Source organism: Alexandromys fortis, unplaced genomic scaffold, assembly GCF_014885135.2.
Source record: "Alexandromys fortis isolate MF-2015 unplaced genomic scaffold, M_Fortis_MF-2015_v1.1 scaffold_1, whole genome shotgun sequence".
NCBI lineage: Eukaryota > Metazoa > Chordata > Mammalia > Rodentia > Cricetidae > Alexandromys > Alexandromys fortis.
In genome coordinates this window covers 13,557,212-13,579,298 of record NW_026067927.1, presented here as the reverse complement: position 1 = coordinate 13,579,298, position 22,087 = coordinate 13,557,212, and the positions used below count along the sequence as shown (strand labels likewise).

General features: G+C 45.4%; 1 protein-coding gene across 1 annotated transcript in view; it reads right to left on the bottom strand.

The window, feature by feature from the left end:
* Nucleotides 1-22,087, bottom strand: part of Atp6v0d1 (ATPase H+ transporting V0 subunit d1) — a 41,546-nt gene that overhangs the window by 13,610 nt on the left and 5,849 nt on the right. The window contains exon 2 of the mRNA XM_050143839.1: nt 279-450. Coding sequence (XP_049999796.1) covers nt 279-450 — 172 coding nt within the window. The remainder of the gene's footprint in view (nt 1-278; nt 451-22,087) is intronic.

The following is a 22,087-nucleotide window of genomic DNA, read 5'->3' as shown; positions in this document are numbered from 1 at the left end:
GAGCTCCAATTTTCCCAGCTTTTGCTACTTTAACACCTCCACAACAATGATGGGACGGGAAAAAGACTGGTAACAAAATTTTATGACCTGGAGTTCAGGGTTGTTGAACAACCAATCTAGTTATATCACATGAGAAGATTTTACCACATGAGAAGATTTAAAGACATTCTTTAACAAGGCTAGCCTGACAGAGGCACAAAAGCTGTTGGCCTAGGCCATTCTGATGCCAACTTCTGCAGATATATAGTTACCCTGCCTAGCACTATGGGTCCACTCACGTAATGAAGTCCAGGAAGCTGGCGAGCGGCTCATAGGCATGGTTTCTCATGTGGCGGAACTCCACTACCATCTTCTCCTTGAGCTTGTCGTCGATGACTGACACTGTCAGAGGTGATGCTTCATTGGCCAGGAAGTTGCCATAATCTGTGCTCTGCAGGTGCAGCTTCAAGTCTGAAATCCAAGGGCAGATGAAAAGGGCTAGGTTTTCTGAACCTTACTCAGTGCCCTAAGTTTCCATCTCTAACCAACTCTGGGCCCAGTTCCTCCCATGAAATTGTATCCTTCTGCCACCCTGACTTCCATCAACCTATTGGCTCAGTACCAATTTATAAAGTAGTCATGCTAAAGTCTAGATGCTCCAGACCCTAGGAACAGAAGCCAGCATGCTGAGTCCCACAGTACCAACATAAATGGAATAATTGTACACCAAGATGATGAGGTTGGGAAACCTCAACGCAAGGTGACATTTACAACCTGTAGCCTTTGAGCCCCTGATTCAGAACAGAATATAACATGGGCTCTGCTCTCTAGGGCATTAGGATTGGAGGGGCAAAACATTCAGACATAAAGCACATTAAAAAAAGAAATACCTAAAGCCGAGGGGGGTGGAAAAGAGAAACAGCACAAAAATATGGCTGAGCAGAGAAGGCCATGCTGGGCTTGGCTACAGCAAAGGATAGGGACTAGGACACATGAAGGAAACAAGTAAGGCACGGAGAGAGTGAAGAGGGGCTTGAGGGGTAAATGTGTGCCCTGGGGAATGGCTTCCCTTAGCAGTGGCTGGAGGCAGATAGGCTAATGCTATGAGTCCTCTTGAGCTTTTAGAGACACAGGTGATAGAATATGATTTGCCCCGGCCTATTCCTCACACAGTAGTCAGTGATTGTACTATCTTTGAAATGCTAGGAAGTGAACTTGGGGCTTCATACATACTAGGCAAGTATTCTTTCACTGAGGTAGTCCCAGGTCTGTTTTATTATTTTATCTTATTCTTTTATATGCGTGTGTGTGTGTGTGTGTGTGTGTGTGTGTGTGTGTGTATACATGGTTTTACAGGTCAGAGGAAAATCTTGGATATCATTTTTTAGGCTCTATCTTTTGTTTTAGACAGGGTTGCTCTCTGGTCTGGACGCTGACAACATAGGCTAGACCAGCTGGCCTATAGGGACTCACCTGCCTTGCCTCTCCCATCTCACCATTACTGGTACAAAAGACATGCCACTAAATCCATTGTTTTACACGGAGTCTGGGGATCTGAAGTCAGGTCATCAATGCTTATGAAGCTTTACCAATTGAGCCATACCCAAGTCCCTTATTTTATTTATTTTTGTTTCTTCAAGATAGAATCTCACTATGCAGCTTGGCCAGCCATGGTCACTATGTAGACCAGGCTGGCCTTGAACTCATAGATACCCCCTGCCTCTGCCTCTCAAATTCTGGGATTAAAAGCATGTACCACTATGCCTGTCTGCTTTGAAACATGATCTTGTTATGTAGTACAAGCTGGCCTAGAACTTACTATGTAAACCAGACTAGCCTCAAATGTTTTCAATCCTCCTACTTTAACCTTCCAAGTGCTAATGTTGAGATTCCAGTCATGAACCACCACAATTAGCTTAGAGTGATCTGTTTTTAAAATTTTTGTTTATATATGTATGGAGATGTGGGTGAGAGTGCTTACATGTTCCCCGACATGTAGTGTTATTCTGTACCTACAGAAATCAGAGGACTCCTGCAGAAGCTGGTTCCTTCCTTCCTTCCACCACATGAGTCCAGGTATTGAACTCAAGCTGTCAAGCTTGGTGGTGAGTGCCTTTGCCTGCTGACAGTGGTCCTCTGCCTCAGTCCCTCTCAGTTGGCATTTAACTTCAAGTGGGAGTCCCTGCTGAAATGGAGCCCCATCGAGTTGCCCACAATCGCCTCCTTGCTTCTCTCCTCCTCTTGACTCCAGGCACATCCTCCTGTCAGGGTCCTTTCTCTGTTCTCTAGCCTGGTCCTTCAGACCACTTCTTAAACAAAAGAGCTAAAACCTCTTCTGCCATCTGGTACCTAATCCTTCACCTGTGTCATTTTTCTTTGAAGCTCTTGATCCTACCCAGTGCAGGACATATAAACTCTATAAGGATAGAGACTCCGGCCCAATGTGGTACTCTAGAGCCTAGAACAGAATAATCACTGGTGAGTGTTTAATTTAATTTTTTTTTTGTTTTTTTGTTTTTTGTTTTTCGAGACAGGGTTTCTCTGTGGTTTTGGAGCCTATCTTGGAATTAGCTCTGTAGACCAGGCTGGTCTTGAACTCACAGAGATCCGCTGCTGGGATTAAAGGCGTGCGCCACCACCGCCCGGCTGGTGAGTGTTTATTTATTTATGCTATGAAAACTACTGAAGAATGAATGAAATATTGGGAGAGGTTGAGTGAAGATGGCAGGAAAATTATTCCTAGGTTTATATGGGGTCACTGTGGTTACAATGGAAGTACCAAGGCCAGTGGCTGAGAAAAAGATCTACTGAGAATGAGACCAAGGTTTCCCCAGGTGCTCTGAGAGAATGGAAGGTGGATAACTGGTTCATAGACTTCAGGCACCTCTCTGATGCCCTCCTACTTTATCACTTCAAAAGTCTCCATGGGTGGTGGTGGCACACGCCTTTAATCCCAGCACTTGGGAGGCAGAGGCAGGTGGATCTCTGAGCTCAGGGCCAACCTGGTCTACAAAGTTCCAGACAACCTGAGATACCCAGGGAAACCCTGTTTCAAAAACAAAAGAATGTCTCAATGGTGTTTGGCTTTGTGGTACACATCTTTAATCCCAGTACTCGGGATGTAGAAGCAGGAGGATCTCTGTGAGTTCGAGACCAGCCAGGTCTACATAGTTAGACTCTGTCTCAAAACAAACAAATGAACAACAACAACAAAGAATGTCCACTTGCAGTCAAGCATGCAAAAGGAGATGGAAGAGCAAAGGTGGCAGAATGTGGAGAGTGGGTACAAAAGTGCTGGAATGCATTCTTTCCACCTCTACGTCTGGGGCTGGTGACAGACACAGCTTAGGTTTCTATGGTCCTTAAGCACTAACAGAATGGACCTTAACCTCTAGAGGCTTACAGGATCTACTGTCTTCATCCCACATATATTTACTTTTTTCCCCCATGGCTACCTTAAAGATGATAAGAAGAGAAGGCAAAGCAGGTTAAAAGAATTCAGCTATCTTTTGGTGATGTGTGCACGCGCTCCAATGTCTCTGCCTCAGGGCAGGTGCAATTGCCCTGCTAAGGGGTTCTGTTCTTCCCTATTCTCCCAATCTGGCTACTCTGCAAGTAAGGCATAGGTAACAGAAGGTATTCAAGTCAGAAATGCTTGGGTTATTGTAGTATTTCAGATAGGTTTTGCAGAAAAAGCCTACTTCTATTGATAGCTACTGCCATAACAGTATATTGCCTGCATTTCCACCTCCACATTGTAATAACCTTGAGACTGGGCAAGTATACAATCTTTTTAAAAGAAAAATGGAACTGAGGCTGTAGCTCAGCTGGCAGAGATCTTACCTAGCATATATGAAGTCCTGGGCTCAATCCCCAGCACTACATAAAACCAGGTATGATGGCACATGTCTACAATACCAGCATTGGAGAGGCAGAGACAGGAAGATCTCTGTGGTTCAAGGACAGCCTCATCTACAAGAGCTAGTTCCAGGACAAACCCTGTCTTGAAAAACAAAACAAACAAAAAAAGAGAAAAAGAATCAGAAATAAGCACAGGTGTGTGTGGGGGCAACAACAACAGACAGAAAGACATAACACTCAGGTCTTAGAACCCTTGTCTAGTAACTTCTTACAGTGCACAGCCATGTTGCTTCATAAGTCTGTCAGCTTTCTGAATTACTCTGAGAAGCGTAACTTTTCCTTTTCTTCTATCTTACAGAAGCATATCTTCCTTAACATTTTGGGTTTCACTCTTCTAATGCCCCATTTCCTACCATGGAGTTGTAAACGAACAAGGCTGTTTTTCCTTTTCTAGTCTCCTTCTCCAGGCAGCTACTGAAATTTACAACTTGGTGCTGGGGGGGGGGGTCTTTGAAACTCTAATAAAATAAAAACTCTCTTAAACTTTGCCTTGGGCGTCGGTGGCAAATGCCTTTAAACCCAGCAGGATTAATTAATTAATCAGGAGGCAGAGGCAGGTGGATTTTAGTAGTTTGAAGCCAGCCTGGTCTACAGAGCAAGTTCCAGGACAGCCAGGGCTGTTACACAGAGAAACCCTGTCTCAAAAAACAATAGTAAAGCCGGGCGGTGGTGGCACACGCCTTTAATCCCAGCACTCGGGAGGCAGAGGCAGGCGGATCTCTGTGAGTTCAAGACCAGCCTGGTCTACAAGAGCTAGTTCCAGGACAGGCTCCAAAACCACAGAGAAACCCTGTCTCAAAAAATCAAAAAAAAAAAAAAAACACAATAGTAACAGTAATAATAATAAATAAACTTTGGCTTTGCTAGACCAAAAAGGTCATTAATGCCTTTGAAATGGTTTTTGTGGTTATGAAACAAATTGTTAAAAATATCAATGGTTAAGAGCACTGGCTGCTCTTCTAGAGGTCCTGGTTTCAATTCTCAGCAACCACTTGGTGGCTCAAAACTGTCTATAATAGGATTGGATGACCTCTTCTGTCATGCAGGAATACATGCAAGTAGAACACTCATATACATAAATAAATCTTTAAAAAAATAAGCAATCTTACAGGTACTTAAGTAAAGCAAACTTGTTCATGCTCTGATTTATATATATTGTATCTACCAATAAACATATTGCTACTGGAGGATGTGAGGGAGCCACAGTCAAGGAGTTCTAGTCCAGGGCTTCCAAGAGCCCAAACTTATACTAAGAGAAGTTACAGAGCTGACAACAGTTAGAAATGGTATTCTGGTTTAGACCATCAGCTAGGCCAAACTGTCCATTTATCCATGCAGCCACTGAGAGCCTAAAGTGCTCTTCAAGCCAAAAGACTTTCTCTTCAGCTCACAGCTTGGGTCTAGAGACCAACACAGAGGCACAGGAAGACCCCAGGGCAAAACTCAATCCTCTGACTGGAATGCCTCCTTGTCGGTGGCCCCATTGGTTCTTAGGGTAGCAAGCATAGCTTCAAACCATAGTTAACCCATGCCCCCATCCCTCAAGTCTAAAGCATTAAGGGTCCAGGCCTCTGCACGTTCTGCCCTTTGGTGCTCTGGCGTATGCTCTGAGAGGATTCCCTAGGCAAGTTGTTAATTCACACTGAGGACCCCAATAAGCTGTCCAATAGCATGAAACTTCTCTGTCCCAGGCTCTGCCTCGCATCATGCTTCCATTCTCTGCAAAGGCTAGTTCAGTAACTTCCCCACTGCCGAACACTTTCTTCTCTTAAAAGTGACACTCCATCAAATACCTGGTACTCAGGTGACAGTTTTTGCCTCAGAAGACCTGAAAACACACAGGCCATGCAATGGTCTTATTCCTATGCCAGGAACAATCTTTGTGCAGGACTTTCCAGCCATGCCCATTTCATAGACTTATCAATAAAAAGTCTCAAGGATCCAGAACCTTGTCCAGAGTCTCACAGTCAGAGTAGAGCAGATGGGAAATCATGCAGAACCGATAGACGCTGTCGGTCCCCACCTCAGCCTCTTTTGTTCTCCTCTGAGCCTCCTTGACCACATTCTTCCATATTTCGTGTCTAGGGCATACCTTCCAGGTATGAAACCAGATGCCCAAATAGCCTTTAGACCTGAAAAGTCAGCCAGTGGCAAAGAAACTGGCATGCAGGCCAGCTGGACACTCACTGTCCACCTGTTAATAGCAGGCATAGGCCTAAACTATCATGACTCAGTGACAAACCCCTCTAGTATCACTTTTGACACCAACCATTACTACAGAAGCTAGAAATGTATGCTTGTGATTGAGCAGGACAAAGCTGGGGTTCTCTGCTTTGTACAGACCCGCCCCTGGGACTTCAGAGAGGCTGCAAAGCAAACACCCCTGATCCTCCATTGCTGCATTCTGCTGACGCTGCAACTGAGGAAACCGTGGCTCTGAGCACTGCTGGAATGCTGGCGGCTGGGTGGTTTCTGCTAAAGTTTGTCAGATCAGAGCAAGCCCAGGAGACTACTGAGAATCCTGCCTGGGGCTGCAAGAGTCTGCCTACCAGGAAACTCATTTTTAAAGGCCCCTAGAGACAATGTCAAAGGGCTGTTCCAGACCACTTTCTCTGGCTAAGACCCACATTTCCCTGTGACCCAGGGAAAAGGGACAGCCTGCCAGCCAAGAAGGCAACTTGGAGAGAGGCAGGCAGGCTGATCCCTCAGCTCGCCCACGAGGGGACCACACAGGGCTTCTAAACCAGTTCTGACCCTGCTGGAGAAAGCTGGCGCCCAGACACAGTGGCTGGCAGCCCCAAGTCCTTCAGACAGGCCTGGCCAGGGCTAGGACAAGCTGGGTTAGGACACTCTTTCCTCAGTTTCCTGCTCTCTCGGAGGGCTGTGGAGGAGGGGATGTGAATAGGGATAGGATCCAAGCATAGGAGAGGCCTGGAATTTATAGATGCTTTGTGGGAAACCCAGCCACCTGGCCCTAGCCCAGCCCCTCAAGGGCACCCAAGGACAACAGAGGCTAGCTCTGCTGTGAGACCTGGGTTCAGCAATCTAACAGCATCAGTGATGGCCCTTGAGAGGACCACACATGCCTCATCTGAGGTATGAGCTGGATCCTCTGAGGACAACTCTGGTCTCCCCACAAGCCCAGCTGTCTACCCTAAATCCAATCAGTGGTCCAGCAACAGTGGTGCTGGCCAGTTTGGGCTCTATCTCCCATAGTAAGAATTCCTCAGAGTCTGATTCAGATGTTCAGAAAGATGCTGTTGCTATCAGGACATTCTTGTTTCAGTGTGACCTAAATCCTAACTCAGAGAAGCAGGCTAATTCAGTTTCTCTGTGTTCCTGCTCTCCACTCAGAACCCTGGGCTTGTTCCTCTGCACCCAACCCCAGGACCATTCCAGACCTCCTATGCTTCCTAAGTTCTTGCCTCAGATGTTCTGGCAACTATCCCCCACTAGCACCATCTCCAAATGTCATGTAGGCTTCCTACTCTACTCCTCAGCTCTTAGTTCCCAAGTACACACCAACCCCAGAGTGAAGTCATCCATCACCTTTACTCAAGAGGCTTTGTGGCCCTGGGGCTTCAGCTGTATTTCCCCAACAGCCCGAGGTCTCATGCCCCCAGCCTTACACTCCTTTTGCCCTTGACTCTCTGACTTAACAGGGCCACTATTCTGACAACAGTCCCTACTATCTAAGCTCCCAGCAAATGCTCTGGGGAAGTCCTTAGGAAGCCTTATTAAGAAGCCCTTGAAGTAGAGGAAACAGAGCTGTTTCCTCAAGCCCAGCCAGGAGACTGAAGAAGGATGATACACCCCAAACCTCTGCTCTCCCTCTTCCACAGGGCATCCTCTGTCATTTTGAGACTGTGTGTCAAAGGCCACTGTCCCAGCTCCAGCAAAGCTCTTTGGAGTTACCAGTGAAGACCAAAGACCAATATCCACCTGGCATTGCTATTTAGCTTTTAAGCCTGTACCACCAGCTTCAGACTAGCCTCACAGCTTCCACCTGTCCTGAAACCCCCTGGCTTATCCCTAATCCCTAGTCTCCTCTAGTCATGACTTTTCAGTAGGAAGGCTCTGGTCCCTGCTGACACTACTGACCCTCCTAACCTACCCCAGGCTCCTAAATAGTACAGTGGCATGCCCCTGCCGCCCCCCACCAACGTGACTACTGCTCTCCACTCTGTATGATAAAGTATTGGCTTGGCAGAGACTCAACCAGGCTGTGTGAGGTGGACCTAAGCAACCCTGCCCCCACCCTCTTCCTGAAGCATCCCTAAGCCTGCCAACCCTAAAGGGGATCTTTCAGGCCATTCAGCTGGCTCCCAGGGACAGGGAGCACACGGCCTCTCCAGCACTCTAGTCCCTACATCAGTTCTCCAAGGACCTAGGCAGGCAGGAAAGGAAGGTCATGGCCTATGCCAAGGAGGTGGTCCCACATGCCCAAGGGGACTAACACACTAAGCAGAATGGCCTAGTTCTACACTTACCCATGGCCTCATGGTCCAGGGGGTCTTGCTGGCCAGCTGGCCAGAGTGAAGTGTAAGAGGACAGTGTGTTCCCAGACTTCACTTCTGCTTTTCCAGAGGTTACTCAATGACGCTCTCCTGGGGAGCTCAGGAGTTTTCAGGAATTGTATGAAACCAGATGCTAGAACATGTTCCAGAGAGTCTAATGTGCCAACCCTGCAAGGGTGGCTACTTCATGGGCCTGTTCTACCTTGGTTCTACCTTAGATCCAAGTGAGGGGTCTACTTTGAAGGAACAAGGATCCCCTTCCAATGCTATTACTTCTAGAGGGTCAAAATGAGAAAACACAGGATGGACAGACATGGACAGATGGCCAGTGCAGTGATGCAATAGAGTTTGTGCCACCCTAACACTTCTGGGTGAATATGTTGTGCCAAAACATCCCCACTAAGCTCAGGGGAGTTTCTTGGGTCCATGTCAGCTCTAAAGCAGATGTGTGCACTGGCTGGCTGAATCTGCAGGGTCAGAGTGCCACATCTGGAACACAAGCGTGGGAGCCTCTGCATGAGAACCATTAACCCTGGGCTTACCTAAGGCCTCAGCACAGACTGAGCATCCTCTTCACTTTAGCCTCAGAGCCTCCATTATGACCTACTGAAGGCACTCGAGATCCCCAGGTTAATGCCAACTGATAGCTCTGTGTTCCAACTCTTCCTATCAAATGCCCACGTTCTCCCTCCCCACATATTACCTGCTCTTCCTTGCCACCCCTAGAGTGTCAAAAGCACCTTATCCTGGCCACAGCTGGTTTATGCTATACTTCCAGTTCCTCTACAGACCCACTTTGCCAAACCATTGGTTTCAAAATACCACTCCACAGGCAGAGAAGAGGAAATATTGTTTGTGTATGTATGTGTGTGTATGTGTGTGTGTGTGTGTGTGTGTGTGTGTGTGTGTGTGCATGTGTTTAAATATAGGGCTCTCTGTGGAACTCGGAATGGCCTCAAACTTAAAATCCTCCTGCCTCTGTCTCTAAGTGCTAGGATTAAGGCATGTACTTACCACCATGCCTGGCTCAAGACAAAAGAAAAATTTGAGCTTTGGAGCCATAAAATGTGGGTTCAAATGTTTTCCTAGATCTTGGTCCTGTGTATTTTATAGTACATCTCTACATCCAGACTCCTGGCTGGCTGCCCAGCACTTACATTGGGTGTCCCTACCCCCAGGGCACCTGTAAAGACATTAAATTGAAGTAATGGTATAAAGAAAGACATGAACCAGTACACTATAGACCATCTTTTCTAACAGTCAAGACTACATACAAAGCTTCCTAACAAACATTTTCTACCCAACAGTCTCCACTCCAGCTGCAGCTCAAGCTGCCCTATTCAGTCCCACCAAAGAATTCCCACAGTCTGTAGCATCTTCCCACAGGCTCTAGCATGTTATCCACGTCCTTGCATGTAGAGATCCCTATACCCCATAAGCATGCAAACACACCAGCACAACTCTACTATTTACTAGAGATGAAATAATAGTGCTAGCTCAAGATTTAGGGTACCTGTCCCAAAGTCCATATGTTACTTCACCTACCAATAAGATCATACAGAGCTCTGAGTAGCCCAGAAATCTAGACAGAGGTTGTGACCCAACTCTGCCCCATAAACTACACCCTGAGCTGCCCTGAGCTACAGCCCCAGAGTCTTTGGAGCAAAGAGGAGGAAGAGCAGCCAAGTGCAGCTCCTGCTCCATGGGAAGCCCTGAGACCTCGCAGGCCAGCAGAACCTGGACTACTGCTGGCACAGCCATACACAGTTATTGGGTTTCAGGTGGTGTAAGGCAGGGCTCTTGCAGGGAGAGGACAAGGAGTTCTCCCTCCTTGGTATCTGGACCTGAATTTTATTTCATGCTAGAGGCTTCTAAGTTAAGGTAAGGCATTGATAGCAAGGAGTGGGACTAACTCACAGAGATGGTCTAGCTGATACTAGTGACACCATCCACCAACATCAAACGTGGGGGGAAGATCACTCTCCATGTTCAAGAATCATCAGGATGTCTGCCCCAGGTTAGCCACCCCACTCCCAGTTCTGGGACAGGTGGCAGGTAGTAGCAGAGTCACATTTAATTACCCACATGATCTTAGGAACATCCCGTCCCCGTAGCTGGGACAATGAAAGCAAAGCATCTCTCATAACCTATGAGGAAGTCAACTCATCCATGAGGAAGGGTTGCAGGCTTTGTGTGCCAAAAGGAGGGGCAGAGCTGGTTACTGCTGCACCCAGGGCAAGTTCCAAGAAGTTCTCCTCTACCTAAGAGGTAATCCAACTGGACAGCCTTCAACAAGCTATTCCCTCCTTGGTTCTAAGGCTTCAAAGGACTGGTATAATCAAAAAGACACAAGGTTCCCCAACCACAACCTAGCCTGACAGCCAAGGGACCTTACTGTGGGAGTAGGGGCCACACTTCTGTGGCTACCATGCACTCTGGCCTTATGCAAACTTTCTTTTGCTACTAGTTATAGAATCTGCAAACTGGAGTAAATCTAGGGCTGTAAGGAAAACCGTTTTGCATTTCCCAAAGATGTGAATCTGTCTGGGTGTGAGTAAGAGAGGCAAAGTGGTCTCACTTGGCTAGGTGCCAGGCAGCCAAATGAAGGCCATCACTAGCAGTGAGCTGTGCCTAAATTCTGGCTCATATCCATGTCTAGATCCTGAGTTTGCTGGACCATAGCACCTGAGTGATCCAGTCAGTTCTTGATGCTGGGCTCCTGTTTCACACACAGACCTCTGGAAGAAGGACATGAAGGAGAGCTAAGGCTTGCTCAGATGGAGAAGTGCAGCTCCAGAGGCTCTCATCTCTGTGAGATTATACCAAGATCCTGGCAGGAGCAGCCTGCCAAGTCCATAGTGCTCAGAGACAGTCTAGTCCAAAGGAGAGACATACGAAACATTTATTTTGCTTTGGCCTCAACCTTATAGACAGGCTCAAAGGATCAAGCCTCATTTATGTATGTTAAGACATTCTGCATTCAGTATGAAACACCATTCCCTAGAGCTCATGGAAACTGCACAGAGCAGCCCAGGCCAAGGGCACACCATACATATGACTTACAGAGCCAAGACACTTGGACCAGGCAAGAAGGTGGCAACATCCTGCGGTAACCATCCAGATTGGTCCTGTTCAGTACCCTTCATTCACCCTGCCTTTAGGTTGTTCTGAGTAACTCCACTAAGAACACAATAGACATGTGTGGGGCAGTAATAAAAAGCTAGACTGGATGTTGATCAGCACTGTGGTCCTGGACTAGCCTCTGACGGGGCAGTGGTTCCATACTTGAGGAGCTTCATAGTTTAAAAGGAAGATCCAATGGTTCAGCAGTTAAAAAGTATTTGTTACTCTTGCTGAAAACCAGAGTTTGGTTTCCACCATCCACATCAGGTGATTTCATAACTGCCTGAAACTCCAGCTGCTGGAGGTCCTGACTCCTTTGGACTCGGTGGGTACCTGGACACACATGCACAGACACCCCTACACACACACACACACACACACACTCACCCCCCCAAATAAAAAATATTTTCAACAAAACAAAAGCTAGATCCAAATGATGGAAGCTACTGGAGGATGTGGAAGCATACTGTCCCGGCAAGGGTTAAAAGATCCTCCAAGATTCTCTGTTCCCCCTTGACCTGGACAGGTGCAATATAATCTGAAACTTAGAAAGTGGAGAAAATGAATGAGCTGCCACATGTGACTTGGAAACCTCAGGGTCCTTGCAGCAGAACATAGGTTGCATCTCACCTAAGTTCCTCAACTCCCAACTCATTAACTCTAATCTAGATTCCTTACGGCAAGACCTGAGGGATTGGCAAGGGCCCCAGAAGCAGAGATTCTTTCCATTAACCACCCTTACTGAGTCAGAGGCTAGATATACACAGGTATAGCCCAGGGAGCCTTAAATAAACAAATTAAATAGTAAATGAAGGGAAAAAGTGAGAATCTAAAAGCGACTGGACCTGAAGAGCAAAAATAGATGTTAGAAGACCATAAGGAAAGTCCTTGGGCTTTATCTTGGACCTAATTTCCCAGATAAAATAAGAGGGTGGAGAAGTTATCCCTAGAAACCTGTCTAGCTCTGCCATATTCTAGTCTGGTCAGGCCCAGGTCACTCTGACACCCTGTAACACAACCTCTGAAGGCCACTCAGAGGCTCCGATTAGACTGGTGGCCTAGGCACCAACAAAGCAGCCTTGACAAGACTAATGGCAGATGCAGGAAAGATACTGGGAGATTTAAAGTCCTCAGAGCTCAGACAACAAGATAACAGAGATGACTCCTCAGAAAGGGGTTTCATAAACCAACCAAATATGAAGTCTTGGCTGAGGTCGAGGCCTGATTTCATTCCCTGAAAGTCTAAGGACAAGCAAGTACTCTTGGCTAGACCAGAACTGGTCCAGCAATCAGTCAGAGCTTTCCCTCCCAGAACCCTCCCTTGCTGAACATGTCTGTCTGTCCTCAGATGGTGAGTCCAGTCCAGGCTCCTGAGTATATCTCCACAGTCCATCAGGAAAGCTGCAGGATGCTGGGTATGGATAGGTGGAAAAGACACCCAGGTTATGAAATAAAGTGATCTTTCATTTTTCTGTCTCTTAGGAGGGAAGAGAAGAAGGGAAGAAAGTCAACCTTGGAATACTGCCTGAGGCAGAAGAGGTAACCTCAATGAAAAGGCACTCCAAATGAGAACAGAGGGTAAGGAAGAAGAGTTGTCAGTCACCTGTTAATGACACCACTCTTGGCAGAATTAGTGGGCCAACATTGTTGACCTGGAATTTGGTACTATGCTTATCTCTCTCTCAGAGTTGCTTCCACATATATACTGTATGCACCAAGGAAACTAAGGAGAGTCTGTACTATGGATGAATTCTCGGTGAAATCAGCAAGGATGGAAAGCTGGTGACCAGTATATTTCTAGGAGCCTGAAAGGCAAGGTCTTGACCTCTGAGGAGCCTCAAGCTCCTACTTGAAACCCTGAACACATCTTAAAGCTCATAAGATAACACACTGTGGTGGCTGCTATTACAGCTCTGAGAGATGCCAGAATGACCTAGATGCAAATAAATGATGGTAGTGTATTAGTCAAGGTTAGAGCGTCCTGTACCAGGCATCAGGACAGAGAATATTAGAGAATGTCCTCTGGTCTTCTTCCTATCCTTGGAAGATGGGACACAGGGAGAAAAGAACAGAAAGAATTAAACAAATAGAAGACACTGAACCATGAACCCTACATCTAAGAGGCTAATTGGGGACCTGAGTGACAGAAGTAGAGCCATGGGCAGGTGCTGTGTACAACAGAGCCCAGGCCCAGCCATGCTGCTTCTCCCGGCAGCAGAGTGATCCTAGTGCACCCTCTTGTGGCAGAAGGGAGAATGGGTCTGTGGACAACCATGAGAGGATTGGTTCTTGGCGAGAAGAGGATGCTCCAGCTCCAGTTCCCTCTCAACACATCCTTCTAATTTCATCATGCCTCAGACGCTGGGTCTCCATCTCCCCAAGCCATCAAGCCCCTGCAGGCATGAGATGCTGACATCTACAGAGAAGTGCATAAATGTGTCATAAAGAATGGGAATTTAAAGGAGAGCAGTTTAAAGCACTTGCACTTGCAAAGGACCCGGGTTCACCTCCCAGCACCCACATAGTGGCTTATAACCATCCCTGACTCCAGTTCCAGGAGATCTAACACCTTCTTCTGACCAGGAGTGCGCATGAGGCACATACATACATGCAGGCAAAACATCCATACACTTTTTTTTAAAAGATTTATTTATTTATTACACATACAACATTCTGCCTGCATGTATGCCCACACACCAGAAGAGGGCGTCAGATCTCATTGCAGATGGTTGTGAGCCACCATATGGTTGCTGGGAATTGAACTCAGGACCTCTAGAAAAGCAGCTGGTGCTCTTAACCACTGAGCCATCTCTCCAGCCCCCCCCCCATCCACGGTTTTTTAAAAACGAATAGAGGCTTGAGAGATGGCTCAGCAGTTAAGAGATCTGGATGCTCTTGCAGAGGATCTGGATTCCCAGCACCCACAACAGGGTTCACAACCACCTGCTACTCCAGTTTCAGGAGATGCCATGCCCTTTTCTAGCCTCCTGAAGAACCAAGCAAGCATGTGGTGGTGCACAGACAGACATGCAGGCAAAACATCAATACTTATAAAAATAAATAATTTAATCAATTAAAAAAAAAAAACAATGAAAATTTAACTCAGAAGAAGACATGTGTCTGGAAAAGCCAGAATGTATACCAGGGCAGTATGAGTCTGGCATGAGAAATTGGTCTACATTGGCACAGATAGTTTCCCAAGGGACAAGGCTAACAGGATGTGGAGGGAAACTTAAGTCACCTCAGCCCTCCACGTGGACTCTTGTTTTCTAGCTCAGCTAGACCCTTCCAAATCTCTACTTCTCTCTAACTCTCAGAACTGTTTTGTCTCTACTGACACTTATTACTCAGAAATAAGATCTGTGTCACAGTAACCCCTTCACCATGTAGTCTTAGCTTCTCCCCTAGATTCAAAATCCTAGGACCCTGCTAGTACCATTGAGTCTATCGCTCATCCAGTCACCAAAAAAAAAAAAAAAAAAAAAGCAAAAAAAAAAAGTGAGCATCTATTCTGTTTAGCATTGCACTGTTGGGTTTTGTTGTTTTTCAAGACAGGCTTTCTCTGTGTAATAGCGATGGATGTCCTGGAACTTGATCTGTAGACGAGGCTGGCCTCAAATTCACTGAGATCCTCCTGTCTCTGCCTCCCAATTGCCTGGACTAAAGGTGTGCACCACCACCCACTGTTCAATCTACAAGCAACAATTTGCCAGAGAGTGATCTCTGTTCTACTTTACATACACTCGGCATTAAATAGCTGGCCAAAAGCTGCACAACACCTAATGCCTGTCCCCAAGAACAAGAGAAATTCTGGTAATCAGAGAGGTCTTTTTATTTAATTTGTTTGGTTTTGGCTTTTTTGAAACAGGGTTTCTCTGTGTGGTCCTGGCTGTCCTGGAACTTGCTCTTTAGATCAGATTATTCTCAAACTCACAGAAATCTGCCTACCTCTGCCTCTCAAGTGCTGAGATTAGAGTGCACCACCAAGCCCGGCTGATCAGAGGTTTTATAGTCCTGAACCTAAACAGGCATAGATGACTTACCAGGAGAAGTGACTAGGGGACCAGAGACAAGACTATTAGAGGCAGACCTAGGCCCTAGGGGATGGTGGTTCTGTTTACCTCATGCCTACTTGCTTTTATGCAAGAGACACTCTGCTATGTTTCATATGACTACCTAAGAAAGTAGGGATTGGGTACCATAACACATGCCTATAATTCTAGTACTTGAAAGGCTGGAGCAGGAGGATGCTGATTTCAAGTCTGAGCTACATAATGAGACTATCTGAAAATAAACACAAAACAAGGAAACCAGGGAAGGCAGACTATTGCATTAAGATGAATTTAGGCAAAAACATTTAAAATAAGTGATTAACAGAACACAGTGGTGTATGCCTGTAAACCCAGCACTCAGGAGAAAGAGTCAGGAGGATCACTGCCAGTGAGTCCAACCCTGACTACAAAGTGAGACCTTGTTTTGAAGGGGTCGCAAACAAAATGGAAAAATAAATAAGGTGTTGAGGCATTTCCCTTTCTGCCACCCTGAAAGCCTAGTCTACAGGGTCCTCAATAGCTGACATTTGCCTAATTTAAGTGGCTGCCTTTAAAATCCCATACAAGAATTTAGACACTGCTTCCATCTCACAAGCCAGGCCCAAGACATTGCTGAGTAAATCCAAGAGAAAGTATATTATCACTCGCCTTAACAAGTTCTGACGGGCCTTCCTGGAGCAGTTTGGGTTTCAAGGCACACTCTTACTGGCTTGACCATAAACAGCTTCCCAGATAAAATCTGGTGAAAGTGTACACTAGTGCAAGATGTAATCTAACAGGAAATTAGGGATGGGGATGGAGAGGCAAAGGAAAGAAAAAATGACCAGGCAAGACAAAACTTGCCCAGGGCAACTGTATTTGGTCAGGGACCCTGGGGCTCTAGCCCGGGAATACATAAGGAGTCTAGGCCTGGCTTGGGTCCTCAAATATTCCCTAGATTCTAAGATTGCAGGTGTAAAGAAAAAGGGCTTAGCCGGCGGTGGTGGCACACGCCTTTAATCCTAGCACTCAGGAGGCAGAGGCAGGCGGATCTCTGTCTACAGAGCTAGTTCCAGGACAGGCTCCAAAGCCAAAAAGAAACCCTGTCTCAAAAAAAAAAAAAAAAAAAAAAAAAAAAAAGAAAAAAAAGAAAAAGAAAAGAAAGAAAGAAAGAAAAAGGGCTTGACAGAACCTACTTAGGTCTCAGACTAGCCCTATAATGCTGTGAACCACAATCTCTGGAAGGCATATGTTCCAAGCTCACCAGCACAAACCTTAATGTGGTTTCCTAATTTTCCTCTCTGTCCTAATTTTTCTTAAGTATCTTCACCAGATGCTCTTTTTAAAAAAAAAATTTATTTTATATATAAGGGTGTTTTGTTCATCTGTGCATCATGCACCTGTCTTGTGCTTGTGTGGTGGAGGAATCCCCTGGGAATGGAGTTAAAGACCATTATGAGCTTCCGGGTGGATGCTGAGAATCAAATCTGAGTCCTCTAGGAGGAGCTAGTGCCCTAACAGTGAAAGAAAACATAAATTAGGCATTGAAAAATGTTCTCCCTCCTAACCTCTCCAATCTCTCCCAGAGGTTATAACTCTGGATAGTGTGGGGCCTTTGCTTCCAAATACTAGTCTTGTGCATGCCTAATGTGTTCTACAATGGGATTGCGCTGTATGAAATGCTTTGCAACTTTCCCCTTAACAATGTATTTCTAAAACAGCACTTAAAAAACTTACTGCAGCTGGGCAATGATGGCACACGTCTTTAATCCCAGCACTTGCGAGGCAGAGGCAGGAGGAGCTCAGTGAATTCGAGGATAGCCTGGTCCACAGAGCAAGTTCTAGGACAGTTGAGACTGTTACACAGAGAAACCCTGTCTCAAAAGAACAAAAACAAAAATAAAAACAAACAAAAAAAACCCCAACTTACTGCTAGTGTTCCTAGTGTTCCACTGTAAGAGCACTGCATGGCTTAACTACTGTCCTATGCTCATCTATAAAACACAATCACATAAATGGGGTTAGAGGGTCATACAGCACAGACACAGGCAGTGTTTTGAAAGGTGACAATTTTGCCTAATAGACTAATGGATGCACATCTGTAATCCAAGTACCTCAAAGATGGAGAAAGGAGGATCAGAAGTTCAAGGTCATCCTATTCTACATAGCAAATTCAGGCCAGCCTACACTACAGAGACCAGATCACCTCAAAATCCAAAACAGACCAACAACAAAAACTGTGTGTGTAGATATAGATATATTTCCATATGTATGTATAAAAAAATCAAGGAACAGAGTTGAAGAGATGGCTCAGAGGTTAAGAGCACTGACTGCTCTTCCAGAGGTTCTGAGTTCAAATCCCAGCAACCATATGATGGCTCAAAACCATCTGTACTGAGTTCTAGTGCCCTCTTCTGGCCCATAGGCATATATGCAGGCAGAACACTGTATACGTAATAAATAAAAACAAATCTTTAAAATAAAAAAAAAATCTAAAAGAAAGAAACAAAGCAAGAAACAAACACACACCCCATAATCACACTGAGAGATGCCAGCAATTGAGGAAAGGGAAATTCCAGCATGTTTCTCACTCTACCTTGTGGCTAAATTAGGCCCCATGCCAGATGTCTTTGTTAGGCCACACTTGCCCACATTTAGCCCACAGTTACGACTTTTCTCTAGTCACCTGGCAGAATTCATGAGCAGGACTGGGCTTCTAAGGCAGGCTGCCATGGCTTCTCCTTCCAGCCAGTGTACTGATGATTTCCAGATTGGTATCTTAATTGAGTGCTACTTCCCCACGTGCCTACTGGACTCCTTCCTTACACATCTAAGAGGCAATGCCTCCTCTTGTACACTATCCACACTCAAGCTGTTTTATCCTCAGGGGTCCCCCCACCTCAGAAACAGCTTCAGGGTTTATCTGAGTCTTTCTTGAAGTCAGAAGCCTGACTTCCAATACCTCTTACCTGATATCTAACAAAAGTAGGTTTCATCCCCTTTGGATCTCCAACCCAGTCCTTCACCCCCTTCGTTCATGCTATCACCCAAGGCCACCATGCTCTAGTCTGACTTCTGAGAATCCAGACCAGGTTTCTGTTTATATCCTACAACCAATCCCGACCTCCTCCACAACACCCCTCTTCGTCTAGAAAAAGATGAAGGTCCAGAAGACTCACAGCCATTTCTGCCTCTCCCTAGCCTCTATCCCCAGTTTAGATACCTCATTCTCTAGAGGAGCAGAAACAGCAAGTTAGAAGAAAGCAATCAAAGCAGCAGGCACAGTCATCAATGATCCATCCATACCAGCTCCTTGATCCTTGGGCACCAGGGTCTCTTCATATAATGAAATCATTGCCCAAGGTAATTGGAACAATACAAATACTGAGAGAAAAGCTTCAGGCATATGTGAGGCTCAGTCACTAAATGACTCACATTTATTCCTTTTGGGTTATTGCCTTCTGCAGACATTTCTCCAATGGCCCCTGAACACTTCTCTTGTTCACTATTCTCAGGACGGTGACATCTCTTCCTCTGAAGCGTAGATGACCCTGGTGCACTGAGGACCGAGCCGGCTAATCTGCTATCTAAGCTGTAGTCACGTCATTTCAGAAACCCTGTTTAGTCTCCTTTGGCAAACAAAATGAAACACATAAATATTTTCATGCATAATAAATTGCAGTAAAGAAACTGCAGAGTATGGTAGCCCATACCTTTAACCCTAGCACTTGGGAGGTAGAGGCAGGTTATTTTTTGAGTTCAAGGCCAACTTGGTCTACAGAGAGTTTCAGGATAGCCGAGGATAAACCTTGTCTCAAAACAAAAAAACAAACAAAAAGAAATTATTTTGTGTTTGTGGTTTTGTTGTTTGAGACAAGGTGTGCTTTGAGTCAAAGTTGGCCTTAAACTCATTACCTTCCTTCCTACTTCAGTATCCCAAGCACTAGGCTGAAATAAAAGGTCTGTGCCCCATGCCTTTATGTTTACATTCACTGTGGCTGCACAAACCATGAGCATGTGTGCAGATCAGAGGAAAGGAGCGGGAGTCAGTTCTTTTCTTTCACCACATCAGTCCTGGGATTGAACACAGGCAGTTAGGGTTGGAGCCATCAAATTGTCCAGCAACTCTTTACAAACTTTTTTAAAGATTTATTTTTATTTTATGTGTATGAGTGCTTTGTCTGCATGTATATGTGTGTACCAGTTGCATCCCTGGACATCAGAAGAAGGCACAGGATTCCCTGGAACTAGAGTTATAAACTACCATGTGAGTGCTGGGAACCCTGGTCCCCTACAACAGCAACAAGTGCACTTAACTGTTGAGTCATCTTTCTAGTTCCCAGCCAGCAACTTTTTAAAAAAAGATTTATTTATGTATGTGAGTGCTCTACCTGCATGTACACCTCCTATGCCAGAAGAGGGCATCAGAACCCACTATAGATGGTTGTGAGCCACCATGTGGGTGCTTGAAATTGAACTCAGGACCTCTGGAAGAGCAGCCAATGCTCTTAACTGCTGAGCCATCTCTCCAGTCCCAGCCATCAACTCCTAAGACATTTCCCATACACTGACTTTAGTCAAAGCTAATCATCTTTCTCTTTCTAAAAATCTTAACTTTCATTCCTCTTGACCATATGTATGTACTTCTGAGGTATCCATGTCCACACACCAGCAGGACATCAATCCAGACACAGACCCTGCACATACTTCATGTGTTCTACTCCTAGTTGTAGAGCTTCTCTGATATGCTGTATTTTTGTTCTGATAAGTCTAATGTCACTAATTCTCCCTCAGGTGTTCTCACTCCCTTAACTAAATTATTTATTTATTTATTTTTGGTACTGGCTTTATTGATAATAACTCATTTACCATATAACATGCCCATTTAAAGTATAGAGTACATGCCAATGGGCGGTGGTGGTGCACTCGGAAGGCAGAGGCAGGCAGATCTCAGTGAGTTCCAGGCCAACCAGGACTGTTACACAGAGAAACCCGATCTTGAAAAATGGGGTGGGGATAGCCAGGCAGGGTGTAGCACACCTTTAATCCCAGCACTCAGGAGGAAGAGGCAGTTGGATTTTTTTTTAGTTCAAGATCAGTCTGGTCTACAGAATGAGTTCCAGGACAACCAAGGCTACATAGAGAAACACTGACTCCAAAAAACAAATAAAAAGTGTAAAGTACCAGTTTTCAGTTTTCCCTCATCACAATCAGAACATTTTTATCATCCTGAAGGTCCTCTCTGGGATTACCAATCTTGCAGGGCCTTCTTCATCCCACTCCGAACTTTGCTTAACTGAAGAACTTTCTGGAGAAGGTCCAATCTCTGGTCTCTATTCTGATTCTCTACTTTTTTGGGGATTTTGGTTACAACTCTACTGCAGTCCCCAAAGCTGTCTTTCAAGCTCACATCTTACACACTCGGCTGGCTCACGGATGCTCGACCCATCTCACTTTCCCCTACTGTCCTTTCTCTTACATGCTGCCATCATTTCATTCTGCCATCTACACACTTACCTAACCCACACAAAACTTAATTCCTGCCGGGCAGTGGTGGCGCACACCTTTAATCCCAGCACTCGGGAAGCAGAGGCAGGCGGATCTCTGTGAGTTCGAGACCAGCATGGTCTACAGAGCTAGTGCCAGGACAGGTTACAAAGCCACAGAGAAACCCTGTCTCGAAAAAAAAAAAAAACTTAATTCCTTGTTTGTTTCTTTTCTTTCTTTCTTTTTTTCTTTCTTTCTTTCTTTTTTTAGAAATAGTCTAATATAGTCTAAACTGGCCTCAGAAGTGCTACATAGGGGGCTGGAGAGATGGCTCAGTGATTAAGAGCATTGCCTGCTCTTCCAAAGGTCCTGAGTTCAATTCCCAGCAACCACATGGTGGCTCACAACCATCTGTAATGAGGTCTGGTGCCCTCTTCTGGCCTGCAGGCATACACACAGACAGAATATTATATACATAATAAATAAATATTTTAAAAAATTGCTACATAGCTGAGAAATGGCTTTGAACTCCGGATAACCCTGCTTTCCCAACACCAAGTTCTGGGATTACAGGTGAGCAGTACCACAGACTCAGCTTTTTTTCCTCCCTCATTCTTTCTAGTTCAGTCTCATCTTATTTCTTCCTAAAGTTCCCCTACAGTATTCCCAGTCAATGTCTGAGCAAATTGTCATCACCTCTGGTTGGATGGCTGTAAGAACCTACAGACTGAGGCTGGGAAATGGGTTCAGCAGTTAAGAGCACTTACAACTCTTTAAGAACTAAGTTCAATTCCCAGCACCCACATGGCAGCTCACAACCACTGTTAGAAGATCCATCATCCTCTTCTGACCTCTAAGGGCACCAGGTATGCACATGGTGTGCAAACATGCGTTCAAGCAAAACACTCATATACATGAAGAAGAAGAAGAAGAAGAAGAAGAAGAAGAAGAAGAAGAAGAAGAAGAAGAAGAAGAAGAAGAAGAAGAAGAAGAAGAAGAAGAAGAAGAAGAAGAAGAAGAAGAAGAAGA